Raw genomic sequence first — 22,500 nt, forward strand, 5'->3', positions numbered from 1 at the left:
TAAAGCGAGGAAGAATGTCGTTGTCGTGTGTTCCCCGGTAGCTCGAAGGTTATTGGATAAAACGAGTTGTGTTCTGCAGAGAAAGTATTGTTGGCTATGCGCACATCAGGGGTTTGTGTAGTTTTGTGAGTGTGTTCGCTCACCGGCGGATATTTAAGAGTCGTGGATCAGAATTATGTATGTGTGTGGGCGCTTGGCGGTTTTGTTCAGCGTTAAATGCGTGTCACAACAGTTGAAGTTCAATTTCAATTAATCATGTTGCAGATATACTTCTATGACGTTTTTAAAACCCCGAAATGGTCTTCGAGATTGGTTAGGTTCTGAACAAAACTAATAAATGAATAACAAAAACAGGTAACAGATACAAGAATTATTTCCAAACTGAAACACATAACACGTTTATGAAGTGTATGTACGATTATTACGCGAAACAGCACGATATGAGCTCTAAGCTTGCTGTTTGTCTTTTTTTCTATATACTTTGAATACCAATCGCTTTGATATGTCATTTCGTGAATTAAAAAAAATCACACACACGTTTAAACAAAGTACACATAGTAAACGCTTTCCCGATGAGCTGGGTTTGTTTTTTGTGGTTGTTTTTTAGTTGTTTTTTTTTTTTTGGTCAGTCATGTTTTCCGGCTTTTCCCCCCCAATACTTTGTACAATGAAACTCGTTAATTTGTTTCGTTTTGTGAATTAAAAAAAAAAAAGGAAACAAATCACAAACACATTTTAAACCACGTGCACATCGTCAGTGCATTCCCAACAAGCTGTTTTGTCTGCTGTCTCCGTGTCTTATCACTGTGCTGCAGCCTCCAGTGCAGACGGTCAGCAAAAACACATACACAGCACGTTCGATTCCTTCCGACTGCTGGAAATGGGCGACATGTCATGCGTGCTCCGCTGTCACGGCCCAAAGATAGGACACAGGCACGAGCGCACGTCTCGCGCTGTACGTGTATAAATAGCCTGCCTGTGGGCTTCTGCATGCATGCAAGACCGGAAAGTGGTGTTTGTGTGTGTCATCACAGTGATGGGACATGTGTCATCATTGTGGGAGGTGACGATATGATGAGCTGGTGGCGGGAAAAACGAATGAATGAATAGATACAATTTAATGAATGATTTGATCAACAAAGTTTACTGAATACATGCCCCAAATCGATAATTTCATGTTAACTGTCTTGTAATAAACAAAAAATTAATAAATAGATAAGAAAATAAATTAATAAATAAATGAATGAATAACTAAATAAATAGATAAATAATTAATAAATAGACAAATTCAGGCAGTGCATGTGAGTATAATTTCTATGTTTAGCTCCCTATTCTGGTCGATGCGAGCGAAATTCTCATGAATCTATTTTTTGTTGTAGTATCAAATAATGAACTAAGATTCTGTAATCAAAATATAATGCTTCGACACACCACGATTTTTAAAAACAATTGACTCATTTATCCATTATCTTTTTTAAACAGATTTTTTGCCTTTCGCTGGAGTCCGACGGTACGATGTTGTTCGAGAGTGGATTGTCCCCTTAATCCGAGCCTTATCGTGGATCGTCCCCTTAATCCGAACCTTATCCGCCTTTCTTTCGGTAAACACATAGACAGGGTGAAGCATTTTTGTTGTGTGTACCGTGTGTGTGATAGTTTGGCGTTCCTCTGCCGTTCTTAGAAGAGTCCCTTGGAGTCAGGTTCAAATTTCAGATGATTCGTCCATATTTTACTCCATGACTGTGGCAGTTACAAAAGTGAATGCATGTAGAATAATTCAAAATGACATCTTCCTGTTTATGCTAACAACAGTAGAAGCAGTTTATATGTTTTGTTTCCCTTTCTTTATTATATTCTCCTCCTGGTTGTTTTTCACAACTCAGGTACTGCTGTTTCTACTTTTTCAGGGTTTTTATCTTTTTATTTCTATTTATTTTATTTCGTTTTACTGTTTTGGGGAGGGGGCAGGGGGAATGGGGAGGGGGTATTACAGTGATGTCGCTCCTGTCTTGTTTTGTGTTCTGTCTTACCTTGTAAGTTTTCTTCCTCCTTTCAAATAATAATCTACAGACGTAGTGCATACAATATTTGATTATTGATTAATTTTCTGTCCTAATTCCGCTTCCCCCTCTCACACACACCCTTCCAATATTATGTGTGTTTTTTTCTCTGATCACTGACACTCAACCTCTCCATTTTACATTTTGTACTCTATCTTTTCCACATCCGTTCTCTCTCTCTCTTCCTTAGTCCCCTTCCCCACGCCCTCCCTTCCACCTCAACCGCCCCCTTTTCATTTGAACATACAGAAATGATGATTTCTAATTAATGATAGCAATCATCATCATGATTATAGAAATGATAATATTCCAAATAATGATAATAGTAATAATATTTTTCCCCAGTCTAATATCATCTTTGATAAACAGACTATTAATGAATAAACGAAACGTAAGTTTTCTTGTTATTTCCACCACTTCTCTGAGCTTTGCAAACTGAATGTCAGCTGATCTTGTCTGCAAGTTTGTTTTAAAAAAAATCCAATGCTGGGAGTCCCTATTTCGACATGTATATAATATTGTTTTCAAAATTAACTGGACAGCAAGTTTTGGACATTCGTCAGGATTAAAGCGCTTTCATGTGACGTGGGGTGGGGGAAATGAGAAGTTGCACGGCTGGTCAGCATGTAGTCTGGTTTCGTTGCCAAATTCCTTGCAGCCATGCCTTGAGGCTCTGGGGTTATTTCTCATATAAGTGGCAGCCTGGAGGAAATAGCGACTTTGATAAATTGTCCATTAAACGAACGAGCTGTCATCTGCTGGTGACACTATTAGCTGCCTTCCCTCAAAGACCCTATACAGGGTCTTTGCTTCCATGTTCGGGTAGGGAAGTTAGAGTACATCGACAATCAGCTTTAGGTCGTTCTCCACAACCATTCCCATTTTAAGCAGGAAAGTTTAGTAAAAACAATTTCCCCCCCACACAGACAGCATTTAATCGATAGTTGTTCACCTTCAAAATGAAGGCACGAGTCCTGGTTTATTATGATATAATCACTACTTCTTTTTTCTAAAATCACCGTTAGTAACTATACACGTCTGGTTAACAGAAAGGTTTTGTTTGTTTCGCAAGATGTCACAGCACATGACAGACATATGTACTGCCCCAGTCGGCTGTAAACACAAAGGCAAGGGAATGAATTGATAAGTAAACAAGTGAATGGATAAGAAATTAAGAAATGAATCAATAAATAAATGAATGATAATATATGAAAAAAAGAGAAAAACACCAGGAAACAGCCACAACATAAGAAAATCACCCCTTACCCCCACCCCCGCAAACACATAAATCTTGGTGTATCCGGGCATCAGACCTTAAAATGTCCCAATTTTTTTCTCCGTCAAGTACACTAATCTGAAGCTCAAAATGAGACTAAAGTTTGTAGTAGAGGCACGAGCTTCTCAACCATTCACCATAACATAACCCGTGTAATATGACAAATGTTAAAAAAAACAACCCAAAAACACACACAAAACTCATTTTAAAAAACACACAAGAAAATAATGTCAAAAAAAAGAAAAAAAAGAAGACATTAAAAGAAAAGAGGGAACACAAAAGCTCTTATCGCGGTGTCTGTGAAGACCAGGTCGGGGAGCGTTGTGGAGTCTGTTTTTACCTTTACTTGCGGGAAGGGTACCTTTTCATGGCCAGGCGCGCGGACAGTTAAGTAAGATGGGGGTTCCACGCGAAGGTCCCAGAGATAAGCAGTGGTCACTGCTGCCCCAAACAAGGTCGCGACGATCCACTTGCTTCTGGCTATGGACCCCTGACAGTAAGTACTCACCACGTTCTTTCTTCCCTGTATTCTGTATCCTTCCCCAACTTCTTCGTCTCAGCCCTAAATTAATATCCCACAGTGACTTGAGTCTCTGAATCCTGCTTGTGTCCAAGCTTTTAAAGGATCCCTTTTTTTTTTGAACGTTTGAGTGAAATGTGCGAGTGGTTTTCGTTCGATAAAAAATGTTTCAGGCAGTTCGTTTTTAAGCTTGAAGTAGGTCAGTTGCCTTGTGGTATCATATTCCGATTAAGATAGCACACAGCACATTGATACTCAGGCCCAAACGAAAGCCGGTTAGTCTCGAACAATGGTTTTCAGTCTTGTTGTCATGAAGTACACACAGTGAAATTTTATGAGGACAACGTTAGATGTGCTGAAGTATACATTTTTTCACTGATCCTTAAATCTGACAGGGGAATATTTTTGTATATATACTCTCCATTTGTGACGGGCAACAGTTTTCATATTTCAAAGTATTGTTTTGTTTTTTAAGTAAAAAAAAAAGGTCTGTCGATGTATGTCAGTCATTCACAACTATAGAATAATACAGTCGGCTTTTAGCCATAGTAAAACGATAATGCACTCTTTCTTATTTTTTTTTCTTTTTTCAAGAAGAAATAAATGCATGTATCTTCGTAGTGTGTATCTATCGAGAGTTGCAACTAGAACACACACACACACATACACACACACACACACACACACACACACACACACACACACACTAACACACACACACACACACACACACACACACACACACACACACACACACACACAAACACACACTAACACACAAAAATCTGAACAAAACAAAAACAGGGAAATAAAATACCGTAATTATCTTTCGTTTGGCACAAATCAATAGACAGGGAACAAAGTGGGGAAATGGGGAAAGAAAAAAGGAATGTGCGCAAATTAAGTTTCGTTCGATGCTCGGTTAAGATCTTCAGAAAAACGAGATGGCCCACATGTCGCACCAAAACCAACACATAGCTACAGGAGGCCTCTTAATAATTGATGTGCTGGATTTTTATCTCTCTGTGTCTCTCTGTCTGTCCGTATTTCCTTCTTTCTTTCTTTTTTCGTTTTCACTCTCACGAAAATATTAGCGTTGAGGTGTCTCATTTCCCTCTCCTCTCCGTCTGTCTGTCTGTCTCTTTCTCTCTCTCTCTCTTTCTTTCTTTCTTTCTCTCTCTCTCTCTCTATCTCTCTCTCCCTCTCTCTCTCTCTCTCTCTTTCTCAATAAACAAAGCAAGGAAGAAGAGATGACTAACTTATAAAGGGAGGGCACAAAGGCTGATGAGAGTGAAAGTAAAGTCAAACATGTCACCTGTATGACATAGCTCGATCATTACTTTGCCCCGTTTCTCCTCAAACTCATGCCTTCTGCACCCGGCTGTTCACTTTTCTCTCCAACCCCCTCCTCGCCTTCTCTCCTCCCCCAGCCTCTCTCTCTCTCTCCATCACACACACACACACACACACACACACACACACACACTGCATACTTACAACACTCGCCAGCACACACACACACACACACACACACACACACACACACACACACACACACACACACACACACACACACACACACACACACAAACAACACACACACACACACACGCGCACACACACACCAGTCTTAGGGCTGTCGCACACGAAATATCGAGTCAATTTCTGAACGTCGACTAAAAATCCAAACGTTCTCATGATTGGATGTGGCACATGAGAATCGTAAATGTCAACGACAAAAAAACAACAACAAAAACCAAAAAACAAAAACAAAAGAAAAAAACAACTAAAAACAAAACAAAAAAAATAAAAAAATAAAATATAAAATAAAATAAATAAATAAAATAAAAACCACAGTTCAAGAACTCAGCTTTTAGTTCAAATCCCAATGTGTTGTGCATCACCAACCTTTCTGCGATTGGTTTTTACCATTTCTTGGGTCACTGCCAGGGTGTTCAGTATCGCTGTTTTCTCCTGTTCACTAGGTCTTTAATCTTTTTATCACTGCTTGTGTCTTATCCAGTACGGCATTCACTTTCCATGTTTATGTTCTAAGCTTTATATCCTTATTTTCTTCCCATCTAAAGAAAATAGATGATCTGGTTCTGTTCACACCTCTTCATATGGGGTTTTGGTCTTGATTGATAAATTCCAGTTCCATTAGGTCTTTTATCTTTATTTTCTCCCGTTTTATTTATTATTCATTCGTTTAGTAATTGTTTTATTTTCATTTCCATTGAGCCGACAGGGATAGTTATATGTGGGATTTTCTTTTCTCCTTTTTTCTCATTCGGATACTGTTCAGCACCGCGTGTTCCAGTGTACGCCTTTCAGTCTATATAATGCGCTGTCTGTCTTATATGTCAGTCTCTCCCATCCCTCCCTACGTTGTCTGGCTCTATCGCCCTCCATCCTCCCTCCCACCTATCTGCCTTTCTCTCACTTCCTCTCTGTCTCTGTTTCTCTCTGGTCTCTGTCTCTGACCTCACCCCCACACCCTTCTTCCTCCCTTCTCTTTTCTGCAGTTACTGAAAAGTTTCTTCATGGCAGTGTAATATTTTCCTTCCTCTCACTGACTCAAAAAGTTCTCAAGTGTGTTGACTGACGGCCCGGAATGTTTGGTCTTGCTATTTTTGTGTGCACACTTCTCCCAGAAACCACGGGCTCTATGAATAAATCATCCGCGTCCTTGTCTGTCTGTCGGTCTGTCTGTCTGTCTGACTGTCTATCAATCCGTCTGTCTTTTTTTCTTTTCTTTTCTTTTTTTTTTTCTTTTTTTTTGTTGTCTTATCTGTCTCTTTGTCTCTCTTTGTGCCTTTTTTAATTTTATTTTTTTAGTTAGTTGCTGGAAATTTGGTGCAGATTAAGAAAAAAAATTGTATCGATGATGACGGGCGCAATAGCCGAGTGGTTAAAGCGTTGGACTGTCAATCTGAGGGTCCCGGGTTCGAATCACGGTGACGGCGCCTGGTGGGTAAAGGGTGGAGATTTTTACGATCTCCCAGGTCAACATATGTGCAGACCTGCTAGTGCCTGAACTCCCTTCGTGTGTATATGCAAGCAGAAGATCAAATACGCACGTTAAAGTTCCTGTAATCCATGTCAGCGTTCGGTGGCTTATGGAAACAAGAACATACCCAGCATGCACACCCCCGAAAACGGAGTATGGCTGCCTACATGGCGGGGTAAAAACGGTCATACACGTAAAAGCCCACTCGTGTGCATACGAGTGAACGCAGAAGAAGAAGAAGTATCGATGATGAATAGTAAGTGGATTTAGCTCAGTTCAGCGCGAGCGTATCCCCCTTCCTCTCCCCCGCACACACATATACACACACACAGACACACGCACGCGCACACACACAGACACTCGATCTCTTCCGTCTCCTAGATTTAATTGGAGCTATAGTTGTACGCTCGAAATTAGGTCAGTATATCATCCTTACTGTGAAACCAGTCGCAATCATTGTCTTAATATTCATTTGTATTTCTATTGTTTACTTTCTTATCTATCTATCCATCTATCTGTCTGTCTGTCTGTGGAGAATAATTTTCTTATTTCTTCATATGTATTTTTCGGCGGAATTGCGACTGCACTTTCGCCTTGTTTACAATGTGTGTATGTCATACAAACCTCTCTCATACTCGTTGTTAATTCTGGGACAACCTGTGTGGTAACTTAATCACACCACACCACGCAACCAGATGCACAAATTTAACCTGGACAGCACCTGTAAAAATAGTTCGTTGGCATTAAGATGGAACATTTAGCACATTCAAATAGCAAACTGAAATTCGTCCCAAAGCTGTTCATATGGCAACCTTTACGTACTAATAATAACCCATGCGGGGTGCCTGACACTCGACCTGAGCGACTTGGTGACACTTATGATTGCAGCTACAATATTTAATTAAATAAAAATGATAGTAGCATGACTCTGTTAGCTTGTTGTTGCTGTGTTGCTTATGTGGAAATGTATAATGATACGTTTTCTGAATAAAGATATATTGAATTAAACCGTAACACCACGCTTTGAGTTTTTGCTCATTGTTTTTATATTTATTTTGTTTGATCATTTTATATAATTTTGTATAAACGTTTTACAACACCAAATTAGAATAGGTTTTTAAGGCATGGCCAGCGTGTTGGGTTACGCTGCTGGTCAAGCATCTGATTAGCAGATATGGTGTAGCGTATATGGATTTGTCCGAACGCAATGACACCTCCTTGAGAAACTGAACTGAACTAAACCGATCTGTTCGAATGAGGTGTTACGTAGCGCATATGGATCGGACCCAGAGCTTTGACACCTTGAAAATGAAAGTGAACGTGACACTGTGTCGCAGGGTGGAAGCTATGAAGGAAAAGTCGAAAAATGCCGCCCGCACGCGCCGCGAGAAGGAGAACGCGGAGTTCTACGAGCTGGCCAAGATGCTGCCGCTCCCCTCCGCCATCACCAGCCAGCTGGACAAGGCATCCATCATCCGCCTGTCCACCTCCTACCTCAAGATGCGCGCCGTCTTCCCTGACGGTTAGTGAGACATGTTGTTGTTGTCGTTGGTGGTGGTTGTGTGTGTGTGTGTGTGTGTGTGTGTGTGTGTGTGTGTGTGTGTGTGTGTGTGTTGTGTACTTCCGGCCTCCTACCCCAGGATGCGCGCCGTCTTCCCTGACGGTTAATGAGACATGTTGTTGTTGTTGTTGTTGTTCGTGGTGGAGGTGTCGTTGTTGTTGTCGTTGGTGGTGGTGATGCAGGTGTATGTGCCCATGATCGTGTTGTCTACTTCCTGCCTCAAGATGCAAGCCGTTTTTCTTGGTGTGGGTTTTTTTTGTGGTGGGGGTGGGGGGGAGGGGTGATGATGACGTTGTTGATGTTGTTGTTGTGTGGAGATGAGGATAGGGGGAATGGGTGTTTGTGGTTGGAGCATGTTTGGGAAGGTGGTGTTTTGGTGTTGTTGTTGCTGGTTGTCTGGGAGGTGCTGTTGTTGTTCTCATTGTTGTTGTGGCGTGTTTGGAGTTCTCCCACCTTCTTCCTTCTTCCTTCACTTAGTCCTCAGGTTCTCTCTCTCTCTCTCTCTCTCTCTCTCTCTCTCTCTCTCTCTCTCTCTCTGTGTGTGTGTGTGTGTGTGTGTGTGTGTGTGTCTGTCTCTGTCTGTCTGTCTGTCTTGCAGTGTGTGTGTGTGTGTGGATGGGTGGGTGTGTTTCTGTGTGTGTGTGTGTGTGTGTGCGTGCGTGCGTGCGTGCGTGCGCGCGCGTGTGTGTGTGTGTGTGTGTGTGTGTGTGAATCAGAATCGGAATCAGAATCAGAATCAATGTTAATGTCAGTCAAACCTTAACATGGTTTGTAAGACACGCATGCAAAGTTACATGTACCACACACTCAAAAAGCAAAACAAAACGTGTGTGTGTGATTCTCCTTCTTCTCCACTATTACGTGTTCTCTTGCCTATTCTTCCATGTTCTTTTTTTTTTTTTACCTGCTGATTTATCATCATCGTGATGAAAGAATACTGATGAATGGCCACGACTTGGCTTTGAAAACATCTTAGATTGTCCTTCACTAGAAATAGCCCTTTTCTGCTTTTGTTTTTGTTTGTTTGATTGATTTTGAGAGCGAGCGAGAGAGAGAGAGTCGATCAAAACACAGGAAATAAAAATAATATTGATAATACTTTGACCTAAAACACACCACAAAAATGAATACCACAGCAACGAAAGCGAACTAAGTCACCTTGAAACAGAAAAAAAAAAAGAAAGAGAGAGAGAGAGAACACGAAGAAAAAAAAAAGAAAAGAAGAAAGAGCGAGATATTAGTAAAATATGCGAGGAGATAAGCGCATATACATACAACTACGAATACCCACAGACACAGAAAACAGCGTGGAAGCAAGCCAGTCCTCAGGCAGAGAGTGGTGGTTGGGAGGCGGGGGTTCGGGGGGGGTGGAGGAGGGGAGATAAGTGTGTTGTTTGTGAGAGACGTACAGTTGGTCCTGTGGCTCCTATCGTGTCAGCTATCATCAGATCATAGACCACTACTACTACAGGGAGACTCCCGATGGTCTCCTTCAGTCAGCTAGCTGTCCGGTATCAAGATGGCGTGGGGGGAGACCCCCCGTCAGGTCCTCTCCGGTGTAAGGTTGATAGGATTACCCCGATCTCTTACCGCCCTCCCTCCACAACCCCCCGACTGAAGTTTATTCCCGTGGACTTTTTCCCGTTTTTTTTCTGTTCTGTTTTACTTATTCGTTTTTGTTTCTATTTTTATTTTATTTTTATTTAATTCTATTTCATTTTATGACTTTTTTGTTGGGGTGGGAAGAGTGGGGGTGGGAGTTTGAGGGGAATAAAGTTCTAAACTACAGTTCCCTTCGTTGTTGGTTATGTGGGGTGTGACAGGTGTGTAGAGACACAGACCTGCAAGCGTGTGCTAACACACTCACACACACGCGCGCGCACACACACATTCGGGCACGCGCAGACACACGCACGAACATATTGACGCGCACACGCATGCACGGATATGCTCACTCAAGCTCCCCTCCCCCATCCCTCTCGCATTTAAGCGGTGCGGGTCCGTTAGGGATTGAAACAGCGTGACAGTTCAGGTTTATCAGCGATGTTGTTTCAAGTGTGTCCGCCGGTTGGGTCCGAACCGAAATGGGGTGCTCAAGTGTGAGTTCTACACCGACCGTGGGAGCAACGCGTCCTTACACATGGTTTCTTCCCCACGCGTTGGTGGACTGGCCGGACTTCCTCTTTTTCTTCATTTCTTTCTTTCTTTCCTTCTTTTTCTTTTTCTTCCTTTCTTTCTTTCTTCTTCTTTGTTACTTTTCATAGACTATTCCACTTACTATTCTTATTCGTCGTTCTTATTATTTTATTTTATTTCTTTATTTTTATGTTTTGTGTCGTTAAATGGGCAGAATTGTAAAAAGGCCTTTACTGCGCCTAATTGTTTACCCACTAAAGATTCAATCAATCTTCTTCTTCTTTTCCCCCTCTTCTTAATCTTCTTCTTCTTCTGCTGCTGCTGCTGCTGCTCCTCCTCCTCCTCTTCTTCTTCACCACTATTCTCTTTTCTTCTGTATTTCCATTTCATATTCTTCGTCCCCGTTCTTATTTCCCCCTGTGTTTATTTGTTTGTTTCGTTTTTTTTTTCTTTTATTATTCCTTTCAATTGTTTCTTAATTTTCTTTGTTTTCTTTTCATTTCACCACTATTCTCCTTTCTGTATCTTTTTTTTCCCCTGTTTTTTGTATTTTTGTTTTTTGTTGTTGGTTTGTGTGTGTGTGTGTGTGTGTGTGTGTGTGTGTGTGTTGTAGTTTTTTTGTACGTGTGTGTATGTGTGTGTGTGTGTGTGTGTGTGTGTGTGTGTGTGTATGTGTGTGTGTGTTTATTCTTTTATTCTTCCCTTCGGTTGTTTATTCATCCTTTCTTTTCTTCTTTCTTTTAGTTATTTTATTTTATTTTTTCATTTCCTTTCTCAGCCTTTTTTTTCAAAATTCTTCTTTCTTTTTCATGACCTCTGTTCTTTGCCCCTTCTTTCATTTCTTTCTGCTCTATTTCTTTTCTTTTTCTATTTCTGTTTGTCTCCACCCTCCCTTTCTTTCGTTCTTTCTTTCTTTTTCATTTTTGCATTTCCCTTTGTTATCCTTCCCCATTTGTTTCTCCTCCTCTTTCTTTGGCGTTATATCTGTCTCTCAAACTCTCTCTTTCTCTCTTTCTCTCTTTCTCTCTCTCTCTCTCTCTCTCTCTCTCTCTGTCTTTCTCAAAGAAGGAACTTTGTTTTGTTTCATTATTAATTTTGCTTTCGCCATTTCATTCGTTTACTATAATGGTTTGTTATAAATTGAAAGTATGTTAATGCATTCACCCATGTCATAAGGACCTCATGGCCAATGACATTAAAGTGTCAAAGCGTCTCTCTCTCTCTCTCTCTCTTGCTCACTACATATTTCGATTGTTCTTTCTGTTCATTTAGATTGTGTTTTGATAGGATTTGATAAGAGACAGAGATACAGACAGACAGACAGACAGATAGACAGACAGAGACTAAGAGGGAGAGCAAACACCCGCTTCTCTAAACTCCTCTACAATTGACATTCGTCAGTTTAAGTTTCGTGTGTTTGTGTGTGTGTGTGTGTGTGTGTGTGTGTGTGTGTGTCTGTCTGTGTGTGTGTCTGTCTGTCTGTGTGTCTGTGTCTTTGTGTGTGTGTGTGTGTCTGTCTGTGTGTCTGTGTCTTTGTGTCTGTGTGTGTGTGTGTGTTGGCACCTCAGTGTCGCTTAGATATGGACACAGTACATGTGCACGCAGCCTGCTTCATTTCGTGCGCGCGTGCGTGCCACCCGTCCGTTGTGTATCAGTCTGTCTGTGCGTCTGTATGTGTGTCTTTCTATCCAAGCCTGACGGGGTTTGTTTTCCTTCCAGCCAGAGCGGCGGGGGTCGCTAACAGCGGATCTGATGAAAACGCTTATGTGTTTGCTTACCCACTGTCGAGCACTGCCAAGACTTGAGACCACCCTCCACCACCCGTCCCATTCCACCCCTAACCCACCCACTCTCCTGACAATCCAGCTTTTTTTTTAGGTGGTATGACGGGGGAAAGGGTGGTGGTGGTGGTGGTTGGGAAGGAGGGAGAATGCGCGTCCTCTGTGTGTGTGTGTGTGTGTGTGTGTGTGTGTGTGTGTGTGTGTGTGTGTGTGTGTGTGTGTGTGTGTGTGCTAGAGAACGAACGAACGAACGAACGAACGAACGAATATTTTATTCAGATAAGGCCAGAGCCCCTTACTGAAGGGGGAATCATTGATAAATAATAATTACAAAATGACATGACACAGTAAATAGACAATTCAAATCAACCAAAAATTGTTAGCACAATATCAACCATATCACCCAAAATAGTCAACACAAATATTCAACAACATTCACGAGATAACTGTACTTAGTCTCTTCAATCCTTCATATATATATATGGCCAAGTTATGCAGAGTACATTCCTGTCTTGAAGACATGAGTAAACTGAACCTAAAATTAGACGGATCTCTATAATATTTCGGTTGAATAAGTTTTTGTCTAAGGTCACACAAAGCAGGGCAACATAACAAAAAAATGCAATTCATCTTCTTTACCCGAACTGCATAATCGGCATGTATACCTGGGTTCATTTAGAATGCTATACCTAAAACTATGAGAAGCAATACTAGAAATACCAAATCTAAATTTTGTCAGTGTACATTTTATATATCTGTTCAGTCCTAACTCAATGTATGGCTCAATCACATGTGATGTTTTAAAAAGTCTAAACTGTGCGAATCTATCACTAGTTTGTATATGATCATGCCAGTCTTGCCACCTGCAATCAATAATACGTTGTCTGAAACACTTTAAGAAACCTGCAATATCTTCCACCCCTTGATTATCCCATACAAATGCAAAGCCATATGTATTTAAACACTGACGAACACTCGTTGCCCAAGTCTTCTTACCATTATTATCCAAACTATATAACATTTTATATGCTTTAAATGGATATCTGTTTTCATTCATTCTAGTCAACTTTAGCCAATATTTAATACATTTTATATAAGAATTTAGATAAATAGGGTATCTCCCCAGTTCGCCATAAACAAGATCATTTGGAGTTCGATTGTCTACATTAAGAAAACGTTTCAATGCAAACAAGTGCACTTTTTCTGTTACTATCCTATTTTCCAGTCCCCAGATTTCTGCTCCATACTGTAATATTGGCTGAACTTGCGAATCAAATAATCTAACAAATACACTAAAAGAACTACAGTCTACTTTATACAAAATATGAAGAATCAAAATAACTGCTTTTTTTGCTTTATTCGCAATGTCTTGACATGCAAAGTTGAAACTAAGTCTTGTTGAAAAATAAATCCCAAGATATTTATATGCGTTTACGACAGTTATTCTTTCACTTCCATATGACCATCTTTCATTTCTTGCCAAATACCCTCCCTTACGAAAAACAACAATATTTGTTTTATCCATATTTACCTTTAGCTGTAAATTAGTTGCAGCAGTGTATAAACTGTTAAGTTGTCGCTGTAAACCAACTGTTGTTATAGACAGCAAAATCATGTCGTCAGCAAAAAGTAAAACAAACAGTTCAATCAAATCAAAAGTAACACCATGTTGACCATTTTGCATAATTTCTAACGCTAGTTCATTAATAAAAAGTGAAAACAAGACAGGGCTACAGACATCCCCTTGCTTAACCCCACGAATACAATTCACACAATCTGATAATTTTGCCCCCGATCTCACTCTCGCTTTCACTTCATTATACATACTTTTCACACAAAGATACAGCTTACCACTGATTCCATTTTTCAACAAAACAGGCCATAAAAGTTTGCTAGAGAGAGAGAGAGAGAGAGAGAGAGGGAGTTAGGTTGGGGAAGGAAGATACGGATATCCATAATATATCGTGGGTTTCAATCAGTAATCAAGGTGTTTAGATGCAGCTTGTTCATTTTGCTGCTGACTCGCTAGGTCACTTATCATAAGACCAACAAACAAGATGTAAAGGCAAGTAAATAAGTACAAAAGTGAGTAAACAAACAGGAATAATATAAACAAACTAGACATAAAAAATATATGTATAGATAGTAGATAGATAGATACAAACACAGATACATATACAGACATGCAAGCGCGCGCGTGTAGGCGCAGGTATAGGCGCAGATATGTTTTATGACCACGCGTTCACGCGCAAGGTGGGTGAGGGCAAGCAGTACAAAGAGAGAGAAATTACAGTTCTGTTGGAATCGCAGCTTTCGTCTCTCCCTACCCCACCCCACCCCACCCCGACCCACACCACCCCACTCCCTCTGTGTGTAAAGGTTTTATCAGCCCTCATCTCTCACCGTCTCAAAACAAAACACACACACAAAAAAACTTTGTGTTTGCTTGCCGACCTTCAGTTTCATAAATGTTCGTACGCATTAGACATTTTTGTTTTACTTCTTCTTTTGTATTGTGTGGGTGGTAGGAGGTAAAACGTTTTAATTACGAAGTGAGAGAGATGAGGGGCTGGGGGTCGAGGGAAGAGAGGGAGGAAGGGAGGGAGGGGTGAGGGAGAGAGAGAGAGAGAGAGAGAGAGAGAGAGAGAGAGTTTTTTCAAGGGTCGTATGACTGACTTACCAGGGGTTTTCTTCTCAAAATTTGTTAATTCAGACATTAAATCGATGAAATTCTCGTGAATGTGTAGACTACGTAGCGAATGAGTGCGTTTGTACGTACATGCCTGCATCAAATCATCCGAAGGCGTTGGTTCGCGATATTTCCGCTAACAAAACGCTTGCTGTAAAGACACTAAGTTTATAGTGTGTGTGTGTGTGTGTGTGTGTGTGTGTGTGTGTGTGTGTGTGTGTGTGTGTGTGCCCTATGTGTGTGTGTGTGTGTGTGTGTGTGTGTGTGTGTGTGTGTGACTGTACCCTGTGTCTGTGTGTCGGTGTGTACATGTAAAGAAAACGAGACAGACAGACGGAGGAAGAATGTATTAACATACTATACGACACAACGACATAGATGCTCTCTCTCGCTTTGTTTCTCTCTCTATTTATCTTTCTCTTTCACACACACACACACACACACACACACACACACACACACACACACACACACACACGCACGCACGCACACACGCACGCACGCACACCTGCCCAACACTTCCAACCCCTACCCATCGAATTCGTTTACTGATATTTTTACTAATAAGGTCCTTTGTTTCAACTGTATTCCTGTTTACTCACAAGCCAGACTAGAGCCCGCGGAATGACCCGTTTGTCTTGGACATCGCAGCTCCTTCAGAAATCGCTTTAATCCTGACAATCTCTAGGGTTTGGGCACACACCCGGGTGACGAGCAGTCAGATGAAGGCTGTACGGTTTCAGGCTGTCTGTACCTCTGTTCAGCGCACGTTTCTCACATTGCTCTAGATATATTCTGGACGCTACAAAGCAAGCTGTATGGAAACTGACTGGGGTATTTACAGTGTTGAAGTGCTGTCCGACTTGCTTTTATGTCACTTATAACTGGACCACAAAAAAAGTGTCTATCCCTCATTTTGCAGCGAGGACAACAAATCTAATGAAACCGAGTACGCTGCTTATGACGGTAGAAGGGAATGAGGGACGAGATAGATAGAGAGAGAGAGAGAGAGAGATGGTGGTGAGGGGGCGGAGAGGGGATGGAGACCACGAACTTGCATGTCCGCGGAAAAAGACAAAGAGAGAGAGAGGAGGGGGGGGGGGGGAGACAGAGAGAGAGAGAGGGAGGGAGGGAGATGAGGGCGGAGGTAAGAGAGAACAGAGAGGGGAGAGGGAGTGATGGAGGGATGGATGCACGGTTATCTTATATATATATATATACACGATAGGCCATGAAATGTTCCAAGCAAACATTTAATAAATACATGAAATGCCATCATAAACGAATAAATAACGCAGCACATTTCACTTCTTTGAGTGATCCACACTGAAGGAGAGAGACAGAGACAGAGACAGACAGACAGACAGACATCATTGATCTTGCAGCCCTGCCGTACGTTGGGGAAGGGGAGAGCGAGCGGTGGCACAACGGAACGATTCCCACTGGTTATTTGCCCTTGGAAAAAAAAAAGGGAGGGGAGAGGGGGAGTCCCGAGTCACGTGATTGGAAGGCAGGGGAGTTGACTCTATTGACAGACAGGGGGACCCACTCTGACACACGGTTATTGTTTGGACAGGATTTGACGCACTGTTTGCGCTATGCTTTTTGCAGTGCCCTGGATGTCAGGGTGGGGAGGGGGAGGGTGGGAGAGGTTGGAGATGGAGAGGTGGGGGAGCTGGAGGAAGGAGGGAGGGGCATAAGTATGATCGGGGGCCGATGTGTGGAGAGGAGAGGAGACTGAATAGGTGTTGTAGGTGAGAAGCGAACGGGGTGATGTGGGCTGATGGTGCCAGTTCAGAGATGATACTGCTGCTTGACTGGAGAGAGGGGGTTGGACAGTGGAAGCACGATTGAATCATGACTGCGATCTCATTTTCGCGGCTTTTGGCTGCAACTATACATACTATATCAGTGTAGAGCAGCACGAATTTCACACAGATAAATCTGTTGTGACAAAAAGAATAATACAAATACAAATGCAAACATTATATCCATCGTGGAAAGGGAGAAGTGAGTTTAAAGAACAATGTGATGTTTTTCGTGTCTTTCTTCTTTTGGTCTTTTGCTTCATCATCATTTTCAACTTCTTCTTCTTCTTCTAAGGCGAAATACTGGCGAATTTTTAACACAATTCACCATTGGTAAATATGCGATATTCCCCTTCGTTTTCTATCCATCTTTCTTTCTTTCTTTTGCTGCCAGACGCAAAAGATGGTGTGTACCGCGACGCGATGCTGTTGTTCGTGCAAGCACTGTTGGTGGTGGCGGTGTTCATGCACTGTTGTAATTGTTGTAATTCTTATTGTTCTTTTATCCTTAGTCTATCTTCTACACCTTCACCTCTTCCTTCTTCCTCTTCTTCTCCATCTTTTCCTATCCTCCTTCCTCTTTTCTCCTTTTCCTCCTGTTCTTCCTCCCCTTCTTCCCATCTATTCTTGTTCTTCAGGTTCAGTATTTTTATCATGATTGTGCAGTTTGTTTTTTCTTGATACATTTGCCTCATTCTTCTTAATTCCTTTACCTTCTTTCTTCTTCTAATTCTCTCTCTCTCTCTCTCTCCCCCTCCCCCCGCCCCCGCCCTTTTCTGCCCATAGCCTCTGGATGTGCACAAAGAGAGAGAGAGAGGGAGAGAAAGAAAGAGAGAGAGAGAGAGAGCAAGAAATCAGAGAGGAAGGCGCAGTGTAATTTAGCTAATTTCCACAACATCGCCTCGCTTCGTGGGGGACGACGAAAAATGCCGTCGGTGGTCACTGACTGAGTTTTTGAACACAAGAGAAAAGAGCCTTTTTTTGCGGTGGTGATTGGAGGACGGGAGAGAGGAAGGGGAGGGGGCTAATGGGGGTGGAGCAGGGGCACAGGAGTGGTGGTCATTACAGTGGATTATTAATTCAAAAAGCCGAAACAGGGAAGAAAAAAATAGGCGGTGCGGTAGCGAGTCGTAGATCGATGAGAGAATGATGATTGTAGAGTGGAATTTAAAATGCAGTGCTTGGGTCTTGGTTGTTGTTTTGTTTTTGTTTTTTGAAGGCGTCGTTGTTCGACGGGGGAGAATGGTGATGAAAGTGAGCGTTAATGCTGCATCTCATCACTCCTAACGACAGTCTTTACTGTCATCTGTATCGAACTGAGTAAAATTCTTCTTCTTCTTCGTTTGTGGGCTGCAAACTTCCATGTTCACTCGTATCTACGCGAGTGGGTTTTTACGTGTATGACCGTTTTTGCCCCGCCATGTAGGCAGCCATACTCCGTTTTCGGGGGGGTGCATGCTGGATATGTTCTTGTTTCCATAACCCACCGACCGCTGTTTGATCTTCTGCTTGTGTATAAACACGAAGGGGATTCAGGCGTTAACAGTTCTGCACATATGTTGACCTGGGAGATCGGAAAATTCTCCAGCCTTTAACCACCAGGCGCCGTTACCGGGATTCGATCCCGGGACCCCCAGATTGAAAGTCCAACGCTTTAACCACTCGACTATTGCGCCCGTCACTGAGTAAAATAATGTGAAACGAAGAGGTTGCCGGGTTTCTGGAAAGCACGAAAGTATAGGTGTGGCGTGACATTGTAATGGCGTGCTCTTCTAGGAAGTACGGTCATAATGTCTTAATGTCATTCTGGGATATGTCAAGTGACAGTGCGAAACTAATCTGAACGAAATGCATTACAGCACGATGCAGCATAGCAGGGTTTAGGACAGTACATTACAGTGCAATACGAAAGAGAACAAAACAATACAGTACTGTGCAGTACAATACGGTATTGTACAATGCAGTACAATTCAGTAGAATACGACTGTCAACACAATCCTCAGTGACTTCTCCCTCCCCTACACTCACCATCAGAACCCTCTGCACCCCTTCACTCCCCCCTCCCTCCCACACACCTCGTTCCCATCCCCTCCCGTGTACCCCTTTCTTCCTTTCTCACCACCCTTTCGTCGATCCCAGAAGCCTGAGGGATGCGCCCTCGGGGATGGAGACTGGAGGACTCCTAATTGCTCTTGGTTTCTGTCCTCCTCGTAGACCTGGCTGATGATGATGGCGGTGGTGGTGGTGGTGGTGGTGGAAGTGGGAAGCGGAGAGATCGTAGGAAAGCGAGACAAAAGATTTGCCATGTTTCCATCCCTTTATTGCTGTTCCTGTCGTGAAGATTATGTTCAGTAAGCAAGGCATCAGTTAACGGGACTTAATATGCATTCTTGATGGCTTTCACACGAGTTGTCGTTTGTAGGTTGCTGTTGTCATCGTTTGCAGGCTGGCTGGGATGGGTAGCTGATGTGTTGGTGAAGTTAAAATTTGTCAGTTTCATATGCACCTTACCATCCCTCCCCATGTGTTTTTACAAAACATATTTGTAAAAAAAATTTATGACATAAAAGTTATTTGTTCACCTTCACTTGTTTTCCTCTAATGACACAATACTTGCTTCCCCTGAGTCAGTGCCTATTTGCATGACAAAGCTTGGGCTGCAGTGCTGTTGAGCTGACCGACCACTCGTACTGCACGCACTTCAACCCCTTTGCGTCCTTTGAAGTCCCTCTAACCCCCTCACAAACACAAGGTGCAAATATTATTTGTTTATCTATTTATTAGTCACTGTTGTTTTTGGTTTTTTTATTTCTAAGGTGTGTATTTCTTCGCCTCATTTTCTTCCTGTTTTTTTTTTAATTTTTTTTTAATAGTTTTATATCACCGTTCACGGGTAGCTTCGGGAAATCGTTGGATTGTGATTTTCACCCCACTTAATAAAGAACAGTTCCACATTGTGAGTGGTGTCACCAGATCACTTACTGTATGACATGGTTCACTGTCCACATTGTGAGTGGTGTCACCAGATCACTTACTGTATGACATGGTTCACTGTCCACATTGTGAGTGGTGTCACCAGATCACTTACTGTATGACATGGTTCACTGTCCACACTGTGAGTGGTGTCACCAGATCACTTACTGTATGATATGGTTCACTGTCGGTACGAAAATGCCTTACGGATCCATAGATAAAATCAGGTGGACCGAATAGCCTTTTTTTCCCCAAAGAGAGAAATCAAATAATCAAAAATAATTTACGGTTTGCGAAGGGTTCAAATCTTGCTTTTCACGCTTATTTCAGCTACCACATCGACGTCCGTCTTGCCTCTCTACCCTTTCTCCCCCACCTCTGCCTTTAAAAAAAGAAGTAAAGTATTTCTTGTTTTGTTTAGTTGTTTATCTACATTAAAACGTTGGTGTTTTTTTTCTCAATTATCATGTTTCTCATCTCTCTCTCTCTCTCTGTATATATTCTTTTCTTTTTTTTTCCTTACTGATTAAGATACCCAGTGCCTCCTCCCACATTCCCACTAGTCCTCCCCTCCAGGTCAGAAATGGTTGAATTCATTCGGTTTGTGCCCATCTCTGTTTTTTTGTTGTTGTTTTTCAGTTCATTTTCATTTGTGTGTTTATTTTATCATTTTTAGTTTGCTTTCGCAGACCAGCATCGGTGGGAATGAGATCAGCGGGTTTGCTGTTAACAAGTTTGTTTTCACCTGTCCATGGACTTTGTGTAATATATTACTAGGAGAGAAAAAAAGAAGAAGGAAAAACAAGCAAGGAGACTATCATAATCAGACCTTTCACTTGTATTTGTTTATATTTGAAACACTTGCCGTCATTGGCTCACCTCTGTGTGTTTGTGTGTGTGTGTGTGTGAGAGAGAGAGAGAGAGAGAGAGAGAGAGAGAGAGCGTAACTTTTATTGCTTGCTGATTTGTCGATTATTTTCCCTCCCTTTCTACCCCGCGTGTGTTTCTTCAATTCTTTCTATCTCTGTATTGTTCCTTTTGTGCCTACCTTTCCTTTCTGCCTGTCTGCTACTCTCTCTCTCTCTCTCTCTCTCTCTTTCTGCGCGCGCGCGCGTGTGTGTGTGTGTAAGAGATCACCTGCCGAGTCACAACAAGCTAAATTAACTGCAATGACTGCTTTTCTTGGATTCTGTACCTTTCAGGTCTCTCCAGAAAGAGATTAGGTGTGTGTGTGTGTGTGTGTGTGTGTGTGTGTGTGTGTGTGTGTGTGTGTGTTTGTGCGCGCGTGCGTGAAACAGCTTCATTCACATGCACTGACGATCAGTAATGCCAGATCATAGGGAAACATAAACATAAGGAAAGAAACATTGAACGAAACAGTATCAATGAAAAAGAGAGAGATCAAAGCCTGCCCACACTGTCTCACACAATCGCTGTTCCACCACTTCCACAAAAACCAGAATAAACAGAAAGAACGAAGAGAATATTTTAAACAACGTGACAACAGAAATACGCACTTGCGGTGGACACCCAAAGTCTGTTTTCCCATGCAGAACACGGTTTCATCTTTATGTTTCTACAAAAAGGAATCATCTGTTACTCTGGACAAGCAAACATCAAAGCAAAAAAGCATTGTCATATCAGGCCATACCACGCCGTCCTCGCAAAAACAAACGCATATCACGAGCCGAAACTTCTAAACTCACTGGATCAGTTTGTTGCCCGTATGTAACGGGACATCACCCTCCGCAAGCCCTAGTTTCCACGCCCCCACACTCCACCCCACTCCACCCTCTCTGGGCCTCCCCCCCTCCCTCTGGATAACTCGAGTTAACCCCCGCTTCGATAACACCGGCAGATTGGGGAGTAGAGGCAATAGGGCGCTGATTTATCGCTGTGGTCTTTTCGCGTTCTCCTCCGTTTTTCACAGTGAAAGTGGCAAGCGCGAGCGAGCTTCGAGAGTTATTGGTCCGTGGGGAGACGTTGTTGTCAGCAGTTATCGCGGGGCGGTTTGTGCTGCAAATTGGTGGCGGTGGCGATAGCGGCGCTTGTCGAGAAGGGGTTAATAGCCGGGTCTGCAGATTTAATGAACTCCGCCGGCCTCAGTCACTGGGCTGGAACTGATGTAGGCAACAGATCAGCCTGTGTCGCCTTTGTCTTCTTCTTATTCTATTCCTCGTCCAGCTCTTGTGTCTCCCATTCTTCTCTTGCGTTTCTGGGCCACGTTCTACTCGTATCGCGGCTCTTACATGGATCACCATTGTTACCCTGCCGTTTATACATGCAGTTATGTGTTCTGTTTATTCTAGGCTGGATACATGCTGGGTGTGTTCGTCTGCCGGTTTATATCATCGAATGCTTGGCTTCGATTACGGGTTCTTTGGCTTGCATAGTTTAGATTTTGTTTGTGTGTAAACACGAAGCGATTTCTAGGTATCATTATTATGTTTGGAACGTACTGTCATTGAAACTGCAGGCTCAATTTTGTTCCTGTCAAAAAGAATGCAACTCGCTTATTCACACATTTCTGCAAACTTTTTTTTTTATACGTATCTTTTTATTTCGCCATTTTGGCAGCCATGAACCTTTTTTGGAAGACAGTGTATGTTGAGCATGTTCATGTTTCCATAATCCACAGAACACGTACATAGTTAATGACCCTAAACGTGTTATATTCACACACACA

The 22,500-nt window shown here is 42.2% G+C and overlaps 1 protein-coding gene across 1 annotated transcript in view; it reads left to right on the top strand.

Moving 5' to 3' along the window:
- The window catches only part of LOC143297925 (uncharacterized), a 114,832-nt gene that overhangs the window by 25,271 nt on the left and 67,061 nt on the right, over nt 1-22,500 (top strand). Inside the window, exon 3 of the mRNA XM_076610510.1 lies at nt 8,204-8,388. Within this exon, the coding sequence (XP_076466625.1) occupies nt 8,214-8,388 (175 nt within the window). The 5' untranslated portion in view covers nt 8,204-8,213. The remainder of the gene's footprint in view (nt 1-8,203; nt 8,389-22,500) is intronic.

This window comes from Babylonia areolata, chromosome 23, assembly GCF_041734735.1.
Source record: "Babylonia areolata isolate BAREFJ2019XMU chromosome 23, ASM4173473v1, whole genome shotgun sequence".
NCBI classification, from domain to species: Eukaryota; Metazoa; Mollusca; class Gastropoda; order Neogastropoda; family Buccinidae; genus Babylonia; species Babylonia areolata.